This window comes from Mustela lutreola, chromosome X (assembly GCF_030435805.1).
Source record: "Mustela lutreola isolate mMusLut2 chromosome X, mMusLut2.pri, whole genome shotgun sequence".
NCBI lineage: Eukaryota > Metazoa > Chordata > Mammalia > Carnivora > Mustelidae > Mustela > Mustela lutreola.
This window is the reverse complement of record NC_081308.1, coordinates 112,756,261-112,770,117: the sequence shown is the minus strand read 5'-3', so window position 1 is coordinate 112,770,117 and position 13,857 is coordinate 112,756,261. Positions and strand designations below refer to the sequence as shown.

Sequence of the window (13,857 nt, the reverse complement as noted above, 5' to 3'; positions counted from 1 at the left end):
TGGGATTTCTTTCAGAGATATGTAATATATGTATATATATGAGGTTCATTATTCCTTTTTGATTATAAAAATAATTTTCGTTCATTTCAGAAATTTTTAGAAAATACAGAAAATCATAAAGGTACCAATAACTGTTCCATCTAGAGATGATCACCATTATTCTCTATGTGTTTTCTTCACTTAATGTTATATTGTGCAAATTTTCCTATGTAATTAACTTTTCTTCAACATCATGACTTGTGGAGCCCCTGGGTGGCGCAGTTAGTTAAGCACCCAACTCGTGGTTTCAGCTCAGATCAAGATCTGAGAGTCTTGAGATTGAGCCCCGTGTTCCTCTTTGAGCTCAGAGAGGAGTTTCTCTCCCTTTGCCCCTCCTGATGTTCACTCTCTCTAAAATAAATAAACTAAATTTTTAAAAACCATGACTAGTAATGGTTGCATGTTATTTCAACATATGAGTATATAATATTCTAACCACTCCCCTATAGTTGTATATTTATTTCCAATATCTCACTGTTATAATACCACTATAAATACCTTTGACATATGTGCCTTCACCACAGCAGGCTTTATGCTCCTACAACTGAAGAACTTTTTGGCTTTCAAGTGGCTGATGGAATCCAATGCACTCTGAAGTGCTGAGCACCCAGCAAGTGTCATTTATGCCAGCAATAAGGCACTCTCTTGGGTTGGGTTAGGAGCTACTGGGAACTATGTAAAACACAAATAGCAACTGGGTTTGGGGACAAGATGGGAAGCTGGCTTCCTCCTTACTGGTGGTTCAAGGCTTTGACACATCTGTTTAATTCCTTAGGATAAATCCTACAAATAAGTATTACTAGGTCAAGGAGCACTAAACATATATAAGAATTTTGATTCGTATTTTTGCTGGCACTTCTTAAAGTGTAAAGTTTGCCTAGGATATTTGCTAAGAGAAGTCAAGAGCGAGCCATGAATGAAAAGACCACACTGATACGAAGATCTCAAAGAAATAAACGTACATGGCTTCCTGAAGGCATAAACTATACCAGGGAGTTAACCAGTTGCTGTTGTTGCTGCTTCTTTTTAACAAACAGAAGCTTATTGATCTGTCCTACTGCTAGAGTTAATCTGCACATTTAGAAATCTGGACTAGCGGGACACAGCAGTTGAAGAATAACTCTTAAACTGCAATATGACACTGTGTAGTATCCAGGTATCAATTTCAGTGTGCTTTCACTCTTCAAATTTTCTGAGTTAGTTGCTTTGTGCAACACCATAAAACGCTAAGTAGGCATGAGAATATGAAAACATAATCACATGGAGCCAGGAGAACCGTCGTGATGCACTTGAAGCCTTAAAGCCATCATTTTGCTGAGTTGCTGAAAGGGAAGATGTGCTCCACCTAATGGATCAACCCTGCAATGTAAAGTGCATGAGCTTAACATGCTACTACCCAGCCATATGTTCACTGGATTTACAAGCTGTTGAGACCATAATCAGCTGCTGGGCTCAAAGAGCCCTCTCAGGAGGAGTCCTAGAAACAACCAATGCAGCTGTTAAGGGTCTCAGAGTCTGTTTTTTTTTTTTTTTTAAGATTTTATTTATTTATTTGACATAGAAAGAGCACAAGTAGGCAGAGAGGCAGGCAGAGAGAGAGAGAGAGAGGGAAGCAGGCTCCCAGCTGAGCAGAGAGCCCGATGTGGGACTCGATCCCAGGACCCTGAGATCATGACCTGAGCCGAAGGCAGCGGTTTAACCCACGGAGCCACCCAGGTGCCCCTCAGAGTCTGTTTTAATGCGCAAAGCAATTCCTGGTTCTTTAAAATGCCTCCTACACAATAGGGCAGGCAGGATCCATTTACTCCAGCACACTGGAGAGGACCAAAGTCATGTAAGACCAAGAGCCTGAGGAGGGTCTCTTTATTTGCTTAGGTTTATTTTTATTTGGTGCATGTTACCCAAAAATCCGATTGAATCATATTTCCTATTTACTATAATAAATCCATTATTCAGTTCCATTTCTGTCTGGGTTGTGTTGACATTAAGGCATTAAAAAGCTGATAAACATGCTGAGATAACAATCGTTGGCCCAATAAAATGCCACACTGTCTTATAAAACTGTTCACCGTGCTTTTACCACTCATAATATTTTTGCACATTTGCCCACTGAGCCATTCAACAAATACTAAAGCACTTTCTATAGAAAAGCAAACTGGTGTCATGTCATCTCGGAAGTGGTTTAAAAAGTAAGACAACTGGGGGGCACCTGGGTGGCTCAGACAATTGAGCACCCAACTCTTCATTTTGGTAGTCACGAGATCAAGCCTTGCATCGGGCTCTGCACTGGGTGTGGAGCCTATTTGAGAGTCTTTCTCTCCTTCTCCCTCTGCCTCCCACCCCCTTTACTCGCATGCTTGCTCGTTCTCTCTCTCTCAAAAATTTTAAAGAAGTAAGAAAACTAAACCAAGAAATTATATCCAAATGGCTATGAGGTTATTTCAGGTGTGGATTATTTCATAATCCAAAATTCCAACTACCACTTTAAGATTACCAGGTCCCTTAGTATTTTTTTAAGGTTTTATTTTTATTTATTTGACACAGAGAGAGCACAAGCAGGGCGAGTGTCAGAGGGAGAGGGAGAAGCAGGCTCCCTGCTGAGCAGGGAGCCTAATGCAGGTCTTGGTCCCAGGAACCTGGGATCATGACGTGAGCCAAAGGCAGATGTTTAAGTGACTGAGCCACCCAAGGGCCCCTCTCTTAGTCATCTTAAGCAATGATGCATTAAATTGTTTTTCTTATTTGCTAAATAAATAGGAAAGACAAGGATGCAAAAAGTGTGTTTACAGTGACTTTGGCTCAGCCCAAAATACAACTGAATTCTGACACTGAGGAAGTTATTAGAGGAAAAAAAATCCTCTAGTGAAATCTCAGGAATTAATACAGAGTAGCTACTATGAGAAGATATTTGTTTTTTAAAAAAGCAATTTTATGACTTTAACTTACATGCAATATCCTGAAGAGGCTGGGCTAGCAAAAAATATTACCCCTTAAGTGATATACTTTGGTAAATAGAAAATAAGTATTTATAATCAGGTTTTCAGTAAGTTTAATAATTCCTCCCATAAATCTGTTTATAAGCCTAACACCACACTTTTTTGCATTAGAGAAGAGAGGGTGAGAAATCTAGCCCCATGTGCAAACTGTTCCATTCCAAACTAGTGAAATCTCTATCAATAATTACAAGTTCTCCATTAAACAGTACAACATACAACAAAAACATGTTCCTGTGTGTATGGTGAACTGTGCTTAGACTGGAGACAGAAGGGGTGGGTTCACAGGAAGGAGGTTGTAGAGAAGAAAGGCCAACAGAGATAAGAGAGGGAAGTAGAAAGTAGAGAATAAGAGGAAAATTACATAATTGCAGTTACAGGTCTCCAGGAAAATAATTTAAAGCCAGTGTTACAATGAAGTGTCAAAGAGTGACCCACCACAACAACCTATTGACCTTCATTCTCCCAGGGTGCTATAAAGATAGGGGAATTAATGAAATCAATATTCTTTACTGTTCACCTTCCATAAACTTTAAGTGACCCTGGACTAGGCTGAATCGGTACACCTCTAGCATAGTGACTACAAGCATGGGCTCATGAGCCAGACTGCCCAGGTTAGGATCCTGGGTCTGTCATTTCCTAGGAACAAAGTATTCTTCCTTTCTGTACCTCCGTTTCTCATCTAAAAATAAGAATAGTATGTATCTACCTCCTGGAGTGTCTGAAAGAATGTCAACAGTTTTATAAACATGATACACTTAGAACAGTATCTGACATAATAAAAGCCATATAAGTATTAGTTATTATCATCTGAGTTGCCTCATGCTTTAGCCTCTCAAAAGAAAGGGAAAAAATTTGAAAGTTTTTCATCTTACAGCTTACAGATTTTGCCCATCATTTTCTCTCTTCAAACCTGGGGTTTCCTGGTCAGAAATGTCAGTGGTTTGATCTTCAGGTTGCTGGTAACACAATGGATTTGCTCATTCTAAAGGAAAATACCCACGATACCCAAGTGATCCTCTGGAGTTAATATGAATCAAACTTTATTTTGTTACCAAACAGCTTCAGGGAAATTCCTCACTGGCCATCCTAATCAAGCTAAACCACATGCTAGGTTTTTAAAAATTTTATTGAGATGTAATTTACATACCATAAAGATCACCTGTTCAAAGCATACAATTCAATGTTTCCTAGTATACTTAGAGTTGTACAACCATCAACCATAATCTAATATTAGATCATTGCATCCCAAAATGAAACCTTGTACCCATTAGTCATCCTCCCCAATTCTCCCAGCCCTAGGAAATCACTAATTTACTTTCTATCTTTATAAATTTGCCTATTCTGGACATTCTATTTAAAACTGGGATCGTCCCCGATATGAAGAAGTAGAGATGCAACGTGGGGAGTTTGGGGCGTAGGAAAACAATAAATGAAACAAGATGGGATCAGGAGGGAGACAAACCATAAGATACTCTTAATCTCACAAAACAAAGTGAGGGTTGCGGGGAGTGGGGGAGAGCAGGGTAGGGAGAGGGTGGTGGGGTTATGGACATTGGGGAGGGTATGTGCTATGGTGAGTACTGTGAAGTGTGTAAACCTGGCGATTCACAGACCTGTACCCCTGGCGCTAATAATACATTATATGTTTATTTAAAAAATTTTAAAAATTATTTTAAAAAACCAAACTGGGATTGTACAGGAGTAGCTCAGTTGGTTAAGCGTCTGCCTTTGGCTCAGGTTGTGATCCCGGGTCTGAGGACTGAGCTCTGCATTGGGTTCCCTGCTCAGTGGGGAGTCTGCTTCTCCCTCTCCCTCTGCTCCTCCCCATCCCCCCCCCATGGGCTCTGTCTCTCTAATAAATAAAATCTTTAAAAATAAATAAAACTGGGATCATACAACAGGTGGAGTTTTGTGTCTGACTTCCTGCATTTAACACGTTTTCAAGGTTCTGTCATGTTGTAGCAATGTGTCAGCCCTTCATACACCTCTTTACTGCTGAATATGCCATTGTATGGATATACCACATTTTGTTTATCCATTCATCAGTTGATAGATGTTTGGGTTGTTTCCATCTTTTCATGATTATGAATAATGCTGCAATGAACATGTACATGTATCTGAGTCCCTGTTTTCAATTCTTTTGGGTACAGAATTACTGGGTCTAATGGTAACCTATGTCTAACTTGAGGATGTGCCCAACTGTCTTCCAAAAGGGCTATGCCATTTTATAACCTCTCCTGCAATGTATGAGGTTCCAATTTCTTCACATCCTCGCCAACTCCTGTTATTGTCTGGCATTCTTTTTGATATGTTGGGCTTTTTATCTAGGAAAATCATTATTTCTCATTCAAATCAGTGGTGCCTGCTCATCTTTGTGCTACACTCTTTCATTCTAGCATTTTTGAAAAAATAATTTGTTTTTTATTGATTTTAAAGACTATTTATTTATTTGTTTATTTTGAGAGAGAGAGACCATGAGCAGGAAGGGAAAAGCAGAGAAAGGAGGAGAAGCAGACTCTCTGCTGAGCAGGGAGCGCAACGTAGGACTCCATCCCAGGGATCATGACCTGAGCCAAAGGTAGACAGTTAACCAACTGAGCCACTCAGGTGGCTTTGGTTTTTGTTTTTGTTTTTTTTTTTTTAGAAGATTTTATTTATTTATTTGACAGACAGAAATCACAAGTAGGCAGAGAGGCAGGGAAAAAGGGGTAGGGGAGGCAGGCTCCCCGCCAAGCAGAAAACCTGACGCGGGGCTCGATCCCAGGACCCTGAGATCGTGACCAGAGCTGAAGGCAGAGGTTTTAACCTACTGAGCCACCCAGGCACCCCAAGACTTTGTTTTTTTAGAACAGTTTCAGGGGGGCACCTGGATGGCTCAGTAGATTAAAGCCTCTGTCTTTGGCTCAGGTCATGATCTCAGGGTCCTGGGATCGAGCCCTGCATCGGGCTCTCTGCTCAGCGGGGAGCCTGCTTCCCCCTCTGTCTCTGCCTGCCTCTCTGCCTACTTGTGATCTCGCTCTCTGTCAAATAAATCAATAAAATCTTTAAAAAAAAAAAAAGAAGAGTTTCAGGTTTACACATAAATTGAACTGACAGTACAAAGAGTTTGTCTTATTTTGTTTTTTGAAAAAGGGTTTTCATCCAGTCCTTAGTCCCTTTAAAGATTGTTTCCTTGTACTCACTAACTCTGAAATATTTCCCTTATCAGTCTACCTTCAAAAGACACTGGTGGGTCTATTTCATACCTGTTACATCCCTAAAAAGTTATTTTTCAATCAAAAATGGCAATTCAAATATACAATGGGGAGCTGTTACTTAAAGGAAGCCTATGGTGAATATTTTTGTGAAACACTGAATTCTTCATACATGTAAAATAATCCCCTTCAAATGTTCTTAGTAACAGTTAGACCTTTAATAACTCTCTGAGGCACCCTTACTGTAGTAGCCTGTTTCATTATAGTTTCACTACAGTCTTCAGTCAAAATACTCTATTCATCATATTGTTAACTGAACGGATACTGCATTAATCCATGACTAAGAATAGGATAGGATAATACACCTAAAATAAAAATAACAAATCAAGTTCTTTAATTTGAATCACCTACCTGAGATTATGGCTACTATAAAGGCATCAATCTTTAAAGCTTTGGTAATTTGGATAAAGAGATCATCAGCTGCAAACTCTTTTTCTTCAAATTTTACAATGAAAATAATTGGCCCTTCCTGCCCCTTTACTTGTTCTCTACCATGAAAATATTGTTTATTTTTAATATACTTCAGACTGGTTGTTAGTCATCACCAGTGTCCTCTGTGATGTCCTCCCCAAACTGTTTTATGCCAGACTGGCCCAGGCTCAGTTCTTGGACCTCTTCTCTTGCTACTGACACTCTCTTGGTGATTTCATTATCATGAAAGCGCCATCTATATGTTGATGATTTCCAAATGTACTTCCCTGGCCCATACCTCTCCCCTGAACTCCACAATTCTATGTCTCACTGCCTACTCCACATCTGTATTAAAATCTAGTAGGCAGGGGCGCCTGGGTGGCTCAGTGGGTTAAAGCCTCTGCCTTGGGCTCAGGTCGTGATCCCAGGGTCCTGGGATTGAGCCCCGCATTGGGCTCTCTGCTCAGCAGGGAGCCTTCTTTCACCCCCCCTCTCTCTACCTGCCTCTCTGCCTACTTGTAATCTCTGTCAAATACATAAATAAAATCTTTTTAAAAAAATCTGGTAGGCACTTCAAACTTAACATGTACAAGACAAAATTAGTACTTTTCTGACCAAAGCAAAAACAACCTGTTTCTTCCAGAGCCTTCTCCGTCTTCATGGCAATACTGCCCTTCTAGGGGCGCCTGGGTGGCTCAGTCAGTTGGGTGTCGGCCCTCGGTTCAGGTCATGATCCCAGGGCCCTAAGCTGGAGTCCTGCACTGGAGTCCTGCTCAGTAGGGAGCTTGCTTCTCCATCCCCCTGCTTATGCTGTCAAATAAATAAATAAAATATATTTTTTAAAAAATACTGCCCTTCTAGAGACCCAGGCCTTGGAGTAATCCTTACCACTGCTCACTTTCTCTCTTACAACCCGTGTCCCATGCCCTAGTGGGTCATTATTTGCTCTTCTCCAAAATATATGAATTTCAACCACTTCTCACAGCCTCCACTGTTGCTACCCTCACCAAGCCACCATTACTTCTTGCATGAGTCATCAGACTCTCTGTAGACTATCACCTCAGAGCCTGTGCATTTGCCTTAACCCTAGATTGGCTCCTTTTCTCACCCCCTCTATAGACTTAAATTTGGCTTTCTCTGTATGTGACTTTGCCCAATATTCCTCCTCCCTTGCGTCATTTTTCTATAAATGATTTATCACCATCCAATAAACTATATATTTTACTTATTAATCTTTCTGTTATGTCTCCCTTCTGTACACAATAAGCTCTATGAAACAGGGATATATGTTTAATGAATGAGCAGATAATCACTTAAAAAGATTAGGTATATTAGGGCACCTGGGTGGCTCAGTGGGTTAAGTATCCAACCCTTGATCTCAGCTAAGGTCTTGATCTCAGGGTCATGAGTTCCAGCCCTGCGTTGGGCTCCCCACTGGGTAGTGGAGCCTACTTTACTATATAAAATAACAATAACAATAATAAATAAAAGATTAGGTGCATCTCCCTCCCCAAACACCTCTATTTACCCTTAATAACCTACTCTTTGGGGCGCCTGGGTGGCTCAGTGGGTTAAAGCCTCTGCCTTCGGCTCAGGTCATGATCTCAGGGTCCTGGGATCAAGTGCCGCATCGGGCTCTCTGCTCAGCAGGGAGCCTGCTTCCTCCTCTCTCTCTGCCTGCCTCTCTGCCTACTTGTGATCTCTGTCAAACTAATAAAATCTTAAAAAAATAACCTACTCTTTATCATCCCATCCTTATCTAGTAATTCAAAACTTGATTTCATTCCATTTAAATCCCACAGTATTTGTTTAATTTTTGCCATGTTTTGGGCATTTTATCAGATCTTTTCATACAGATAAATTCATTTTTTCATTTAACAAATATTTACTAAATACATATAACAGTGCTAGGCATGGAGAACACAGCAGTAAACAAAACCAGCAGAATCCCTATTTATTTTTTTTATTTGTTTTTTTTCAGTGTTCCAGGATTATTTATGCACCACACCCAGTGCTCCATGCAATACATGCCTTCCTTAATACCCACCACCAGGCTTGCCCATCCCCCTACTCCCCTCCCTTCCAAAACCCTCAGTTTGTTTCTCAGAGTCCACAATCTCTCATGCTGCATCTCCCCCTCTGATTTCCACCAATTCACTTTTCCTTTCCTTCTAGAGAAGGAAAGTATCCCTATTTTAATGGAGCTTATAGACTAATGGGAGATGCTGATATTAAATAATAACTCAAATAATAGTATGTAGTTATAAATATGTGATATAAGAAATTATAAAGAAGAAAGTTATTTAGATTGGTAGAGAGAAAATCAATGTAAGGTTTTCCCACAGGAATAACATTTAAGCTGAGGTAAATAGAAAACCAATTTCCAATATACCTTTCAGTCTATACCCTTGTGAAAAAATGGCTTCCTTTTTGCTCATCTTTTCGGGAATGAGTAGAGTATCTGACTAGTATGGTAGTCTTAAAAAGTATATATACACAATGGAATATTATTCAGCCATAAAAAAGAATGAAATTTTGCCATTTGCAACAACATGGACGGAGCTAGAAAGTATAATGCCAAGCGAAATCAGTCAGTCAAAGACAAACACCATATGATTCCACTCATAGGTGAAATTTAAGAAACTAAACAAATGAACAAAAGAAAAAACAAAGAGACAAACCAAGGAACTGACTCTTAACTACAGAGAACAAACTGATGGTTACCAGAGGGGAGGTGGCAGAATGGGTGGATTAGGTGATGGGGAGTAAGAGTATACTTATCATATGAGTAATGAGCAATGTATAGAATTGCTGAGTTATTGTATTGTACACCCCAAACTAATATAACACTATATGTCAACTCTCTTGAAATTAAAGTTAAAAACTTTTTGAAGTGACAATTGACAGAGGAAAAAATAACAACAATGAGATACCACTACACACCTATAAAAAATGGTCAAAATCAAAAACACTGACACCACCAAAAGCTGGCAAGGATGTGGAGAAAGAGGAACTCTCGTTCATTGTTGGTGGGAATGCAAAACAGTACAGCTACTATTGGAAGACAGTTTGGCAGTTTCTTACAAAACTAAACTTACTCTTATAATACCATCCAGCAATTATACTCCTTGGTTTTTACCCAAATGACTGAAACTTGTATCCACACAAAAACTTGCACATGAATATTTATTTATAACAGCTTTGTTCATAATTGCCAAAACTTGGAAGCAACCAAGACATGTTTTAGTAGGTAAATGGATAAATACACTGTGGTACCTCCAAAAGAAAAGAAAAAGAAAATGAACTATCAAGCCATGAAAAGACAAGAACTTAAGTGCATATTACTGACTGAAAAAGCCAATCTGAAAAGGCTACATTCCAACTGTATGACACTCTGGAAAAGGCAAAAACATAGAGATAATAAAAGGATCCGTGGACCACAGGGGTTAGGGGAGAGGGAAGGATGAATAGGCAGAGCACAGAGGACTTTTGGGGCAGTGAAATGATTCTGTATGATACTATAATGGTGGAAATATGTCATACGTTTGTCAAAACCCACAGAATGCACAACCCCAAGAGTGAATCTAAATGTACATGATGGTTTTGGGGTGATAATAACATGCATTGTAGATTCACTAACTGTAATAAATGAATCACTCTGGTGATGAATTTCAATGGGGGGAAGCTGTGCATTGTGTAGGGGTAAGGGTACACAGGAAATCTCTGTACCTTCCACACAATTTTGCTGTGAACCTGAGACTTCTCTTAAAAATAAAGTCTATTAAAATTATTTTTAAAAAGGTAGTTTTAAACATTTGGGTGCACGTGCCCCTTTGGATCACTACGTTTGTATCTTTAGGGTAAACACCCAGTAGTGCAATTGCTGGGTCACAGGGCAGTTCTATTTTCAACATTTTGAGGAACCTCCATGCTGTTTTCCAGAGTGGCTGCACCAGCTTGCATTCCCACCAACAGTGTAGGAGGGTTCCCCTTTCTCCGCATCCTCGCCAGCATCTGTCATTTCCTGACTTGTTTATTTTAGCCATTCTGACTGGTGTGAGGTGTTTATAGCAGCAATGTCCACAATAGCCAAACTATGGAAAGAACCTAGATGTCCATCAACAGATGAATGAATCAAGAAGATGTGGTATATATACACAATGGAATACTATGCAGCCATCAAAAGAAATGAAATCTTGCCATTTGCGACAACATGGATGGAACTAGAGCGTATCATGCTTAGCGAAATAAGTCAAGCAGAGAAAGACAACTATCATATGATCTCCCTGATATGAGGAAGTGGTGATGCAACATGGGGGCTTAAGTGGGTAGGAGAAGAATAAATGAAAGAAGATGGGATTGGGAGGGAGACAAACCATAAGTGACTCTTAATCTCACAAAACAAACTGAGGGTTGCTGGGGGGAGGGGGTTTGGGAGAAGGGGGTGGTATTATGGACATTGGGGAGGGTATGTGCTTTGGTGAGTGCTGTGAAGTGTGTAAACCTGGTGATTCACAGACCTGTACCCCTGGGGATAAAAATATATGTTTATAAAAAATTTAAAAAAATGTAATGCTTTGATACATAACCCCAGATGAATAAGTAGAATTTGGCCTCCATATTTAGGTGTAGTGTTATAATAATAACCATAATACACACACAAAAAAAAGGTAGTTTTAGACTGACAGTTAAGAAAGCACTATGGAGTGGTAGAATGAAACAAGAAATCTGAGAACTATGCTAGTCTCAATCTGCCACAATCCAGTTATGTGACTTAGGACAAATTGTCTTCATTTTTGTGGACCATATTTTATCTATCTGTACATAAAAAGGAGTAGTTTCAGTGGGTCTTAAACTTTTTTGGGCTGCTCCCCTCTAGGCTACCCTCCACAATAGGGTTATCTTCCTAAAAATTATTCTCCTATTTTAAACTTTTACCTATCCTTCATCTCCAGGATAAAAAAGTCAAACTCTTTACTAGTGCATATAAAGATCCCTCATAATTTGACCCTTTTGGTCACACTATTCGTGTTTCATTTCATGCCAGCACACAGTTCTGTACAAGTTCCCAAAGTGTAGTCCAAAGACTACCTGTATCAAATACTTTTGATGAAAGCAAATGCCTTTGCGCCAAATAAGGTTAGGATCTCAGGCAATGAAATGTAAAAATCTACATTTTCACAAGATCTCCAGAGGATTCTGCCTCATGCAGCATTTGAAAACCACTGCCCTACATTTTAGCTACACTGAACTTTCCCCTATTTCCCCACCTGAAATGTCCTTCCCTGCCTTATCCACATGGAAACATCTGCTATTTACCTCAAATGTCATCTCTGCTATGAAGCCTTAGGCCAATCCCCTAGGTAACTGGCTGCTCCCTTCTCTGTTTCTAGCACTTTGTTCATCTTTCACATAGTACTTAGTACCTCCTATAATTATCTACTTACATATCTCTTTCTCCTATAATTCGAGCTTGAAAACAGAGACTATCTCTTAACTTACTTTTATATTCCCAGCAACTAGGACACACAATAAATGTTTGTTGAACGAATCAATGAATGGATAAAGATGAAGAGCTAAACTAGTCATTCCACAAATACTTTTTAATTTTTTAATTTAAATTTAATTAATTAACATACAGTGCATTACCAGTTTCAGAGGTCGAGTTCAGCGATCCAGCAGTCTTATATAATACCCAGCGCTCACAACATCACACGTCTTCCCCAATGTCCACTACCCAGCTACCCCATCCAGCAGCCCTCCTCTACAGCAGCCCTGTTTGTTTCCTATGATTTTTAAATTTTTTTAATTTTTTTTTATTTAAATTCAGTTAGCCAACATATAGTACATTAGACTCAGATGGAGTGTTCAGTAATTTGTCAGTTGCATGTAACACCCAGTGCTCATCCTATCACATACCCTCTTTAATGCCCATCACCCAATTACCCCATTCCTTACCACCTCCCCTCCAACAACCCTCAGTTTCCTAGAGTTAAGAGTCTCTCATGGCTTGTCTCCCTCTCGATGACTTCCCATTCAGTTTTCCCCCCTCTTACCCTATGGTCCTCTGCCATTTCTTATATTCTACCTATGAGTATGTTTCCTATGATTAAGAGTTCCTTATGGTTTCTCTCCCTCTATGATTTCACCTTTATTTTTCCCCCCTTTCCCTATGATCCTCTGTTGTGTTTCTTAAATTCCACATATGAGTGAGATCATATGATAATTGTCTTTGACTGACTTATTTCATTTAGCATAATAACCAATACCATCTAGCTCCATCCACAAATATTTGAATGCATACAATGTGCTAGGCACTGTTCTAGTACAAGAAAGTAGCCAAAAGTTTTTGCCTATAAGAAAAATTAAACCTTGCATACAAGGTTCTATTTTAAGCCTCTTTTTACACTTTATCTGTAGGAACTTCTAAATGAGCCACTTTATTCATGCTTAGAAAAGAACCATTTACCAAATGTTTATAAGTAAGTAGCATTACAACAAGTGACAGTGGGAAAACACGATGGACTTTGTCTATGCCCATAAATGCGCTTAAAGAGTCCAGACTCAATTTCATAGTAACCTTTAACAGTTTCTGGAGAATGTAACTTAAATAGCTGGCAAAGGAGAAAGAAGTAAATGAAAACAAAGCCAAAGTGATTCTGCCAATAAATACTTTAATGAGAACCGAGGTCTGAAACATATATAGCAGTAACTGCCCTGGCCTATGCCTTCTGCTATAGCCCAAGTCTGGGGCTAACCAACTACATTTAACCAACATTTGAAAAGAAGGCCATGTTGAATGTCATCCATCAGTATCCATCTTCACAGAAGATACCAATCTGGGGCCAGAGTCTCAATGTTAACACTTCCTCTCAGGGAAAAGTTAACATGGTAACACAAACACATGAACAATTCTGAACCATCCTATGGTTCTTCCACCAGGAGGTTCCTAGGAGACGAGTGGTTCAGTAAACACAACTTTTTGTCAAAATACATTAGAACATGGAAAAAGGGAAAAGAGTAGAAAGGCTGGCAGGGCTTGGCTCACATTTAATTCAGTCCTTAGATCTGAAGCCTCTTGAGCTGCTCGTATGTAATAAAAAACTGAAGAGTAAGTCATGGAAGATCATTGGATTGATAATGAAAACCTAAGTTCT

The 13,857-nt window shown here is 39.5% G+C and overlaps 1 protein-coding gene across 4 annotated transcripts in view; it reads right to left on the bottom strand.

Moving 5' to 3' along the window:
* The window catches only part of SLC25A14 (solute carrier family 25 member 14), a 60,735-nt gene that overhangs the window by 16,259 nt on the left and 30,619 nt on the right, over positions 1-13,857 (bottom strand). For 2 of the 4 annotated variants that reach the window (XM_059157529.1, XM_059157531.1), the window contains exon 11: positions 13,358-13,804. The exons of the other annotated variants lie outside the window; for them this stretch is intronic. In XM_059157529.1, coding sequence (XP_059013512.1) covers positions 13,763-13,804 — 42 coding nt within the window. In that variant the 3' untranslated portion in view covers positions 13,358-13,762. Of the gene's footprint in view, positions 1-13,357; positions 13,805-13,857 lie in introns of those variants that run through there. 4 annotated transcript variants of the gene reach the window in all.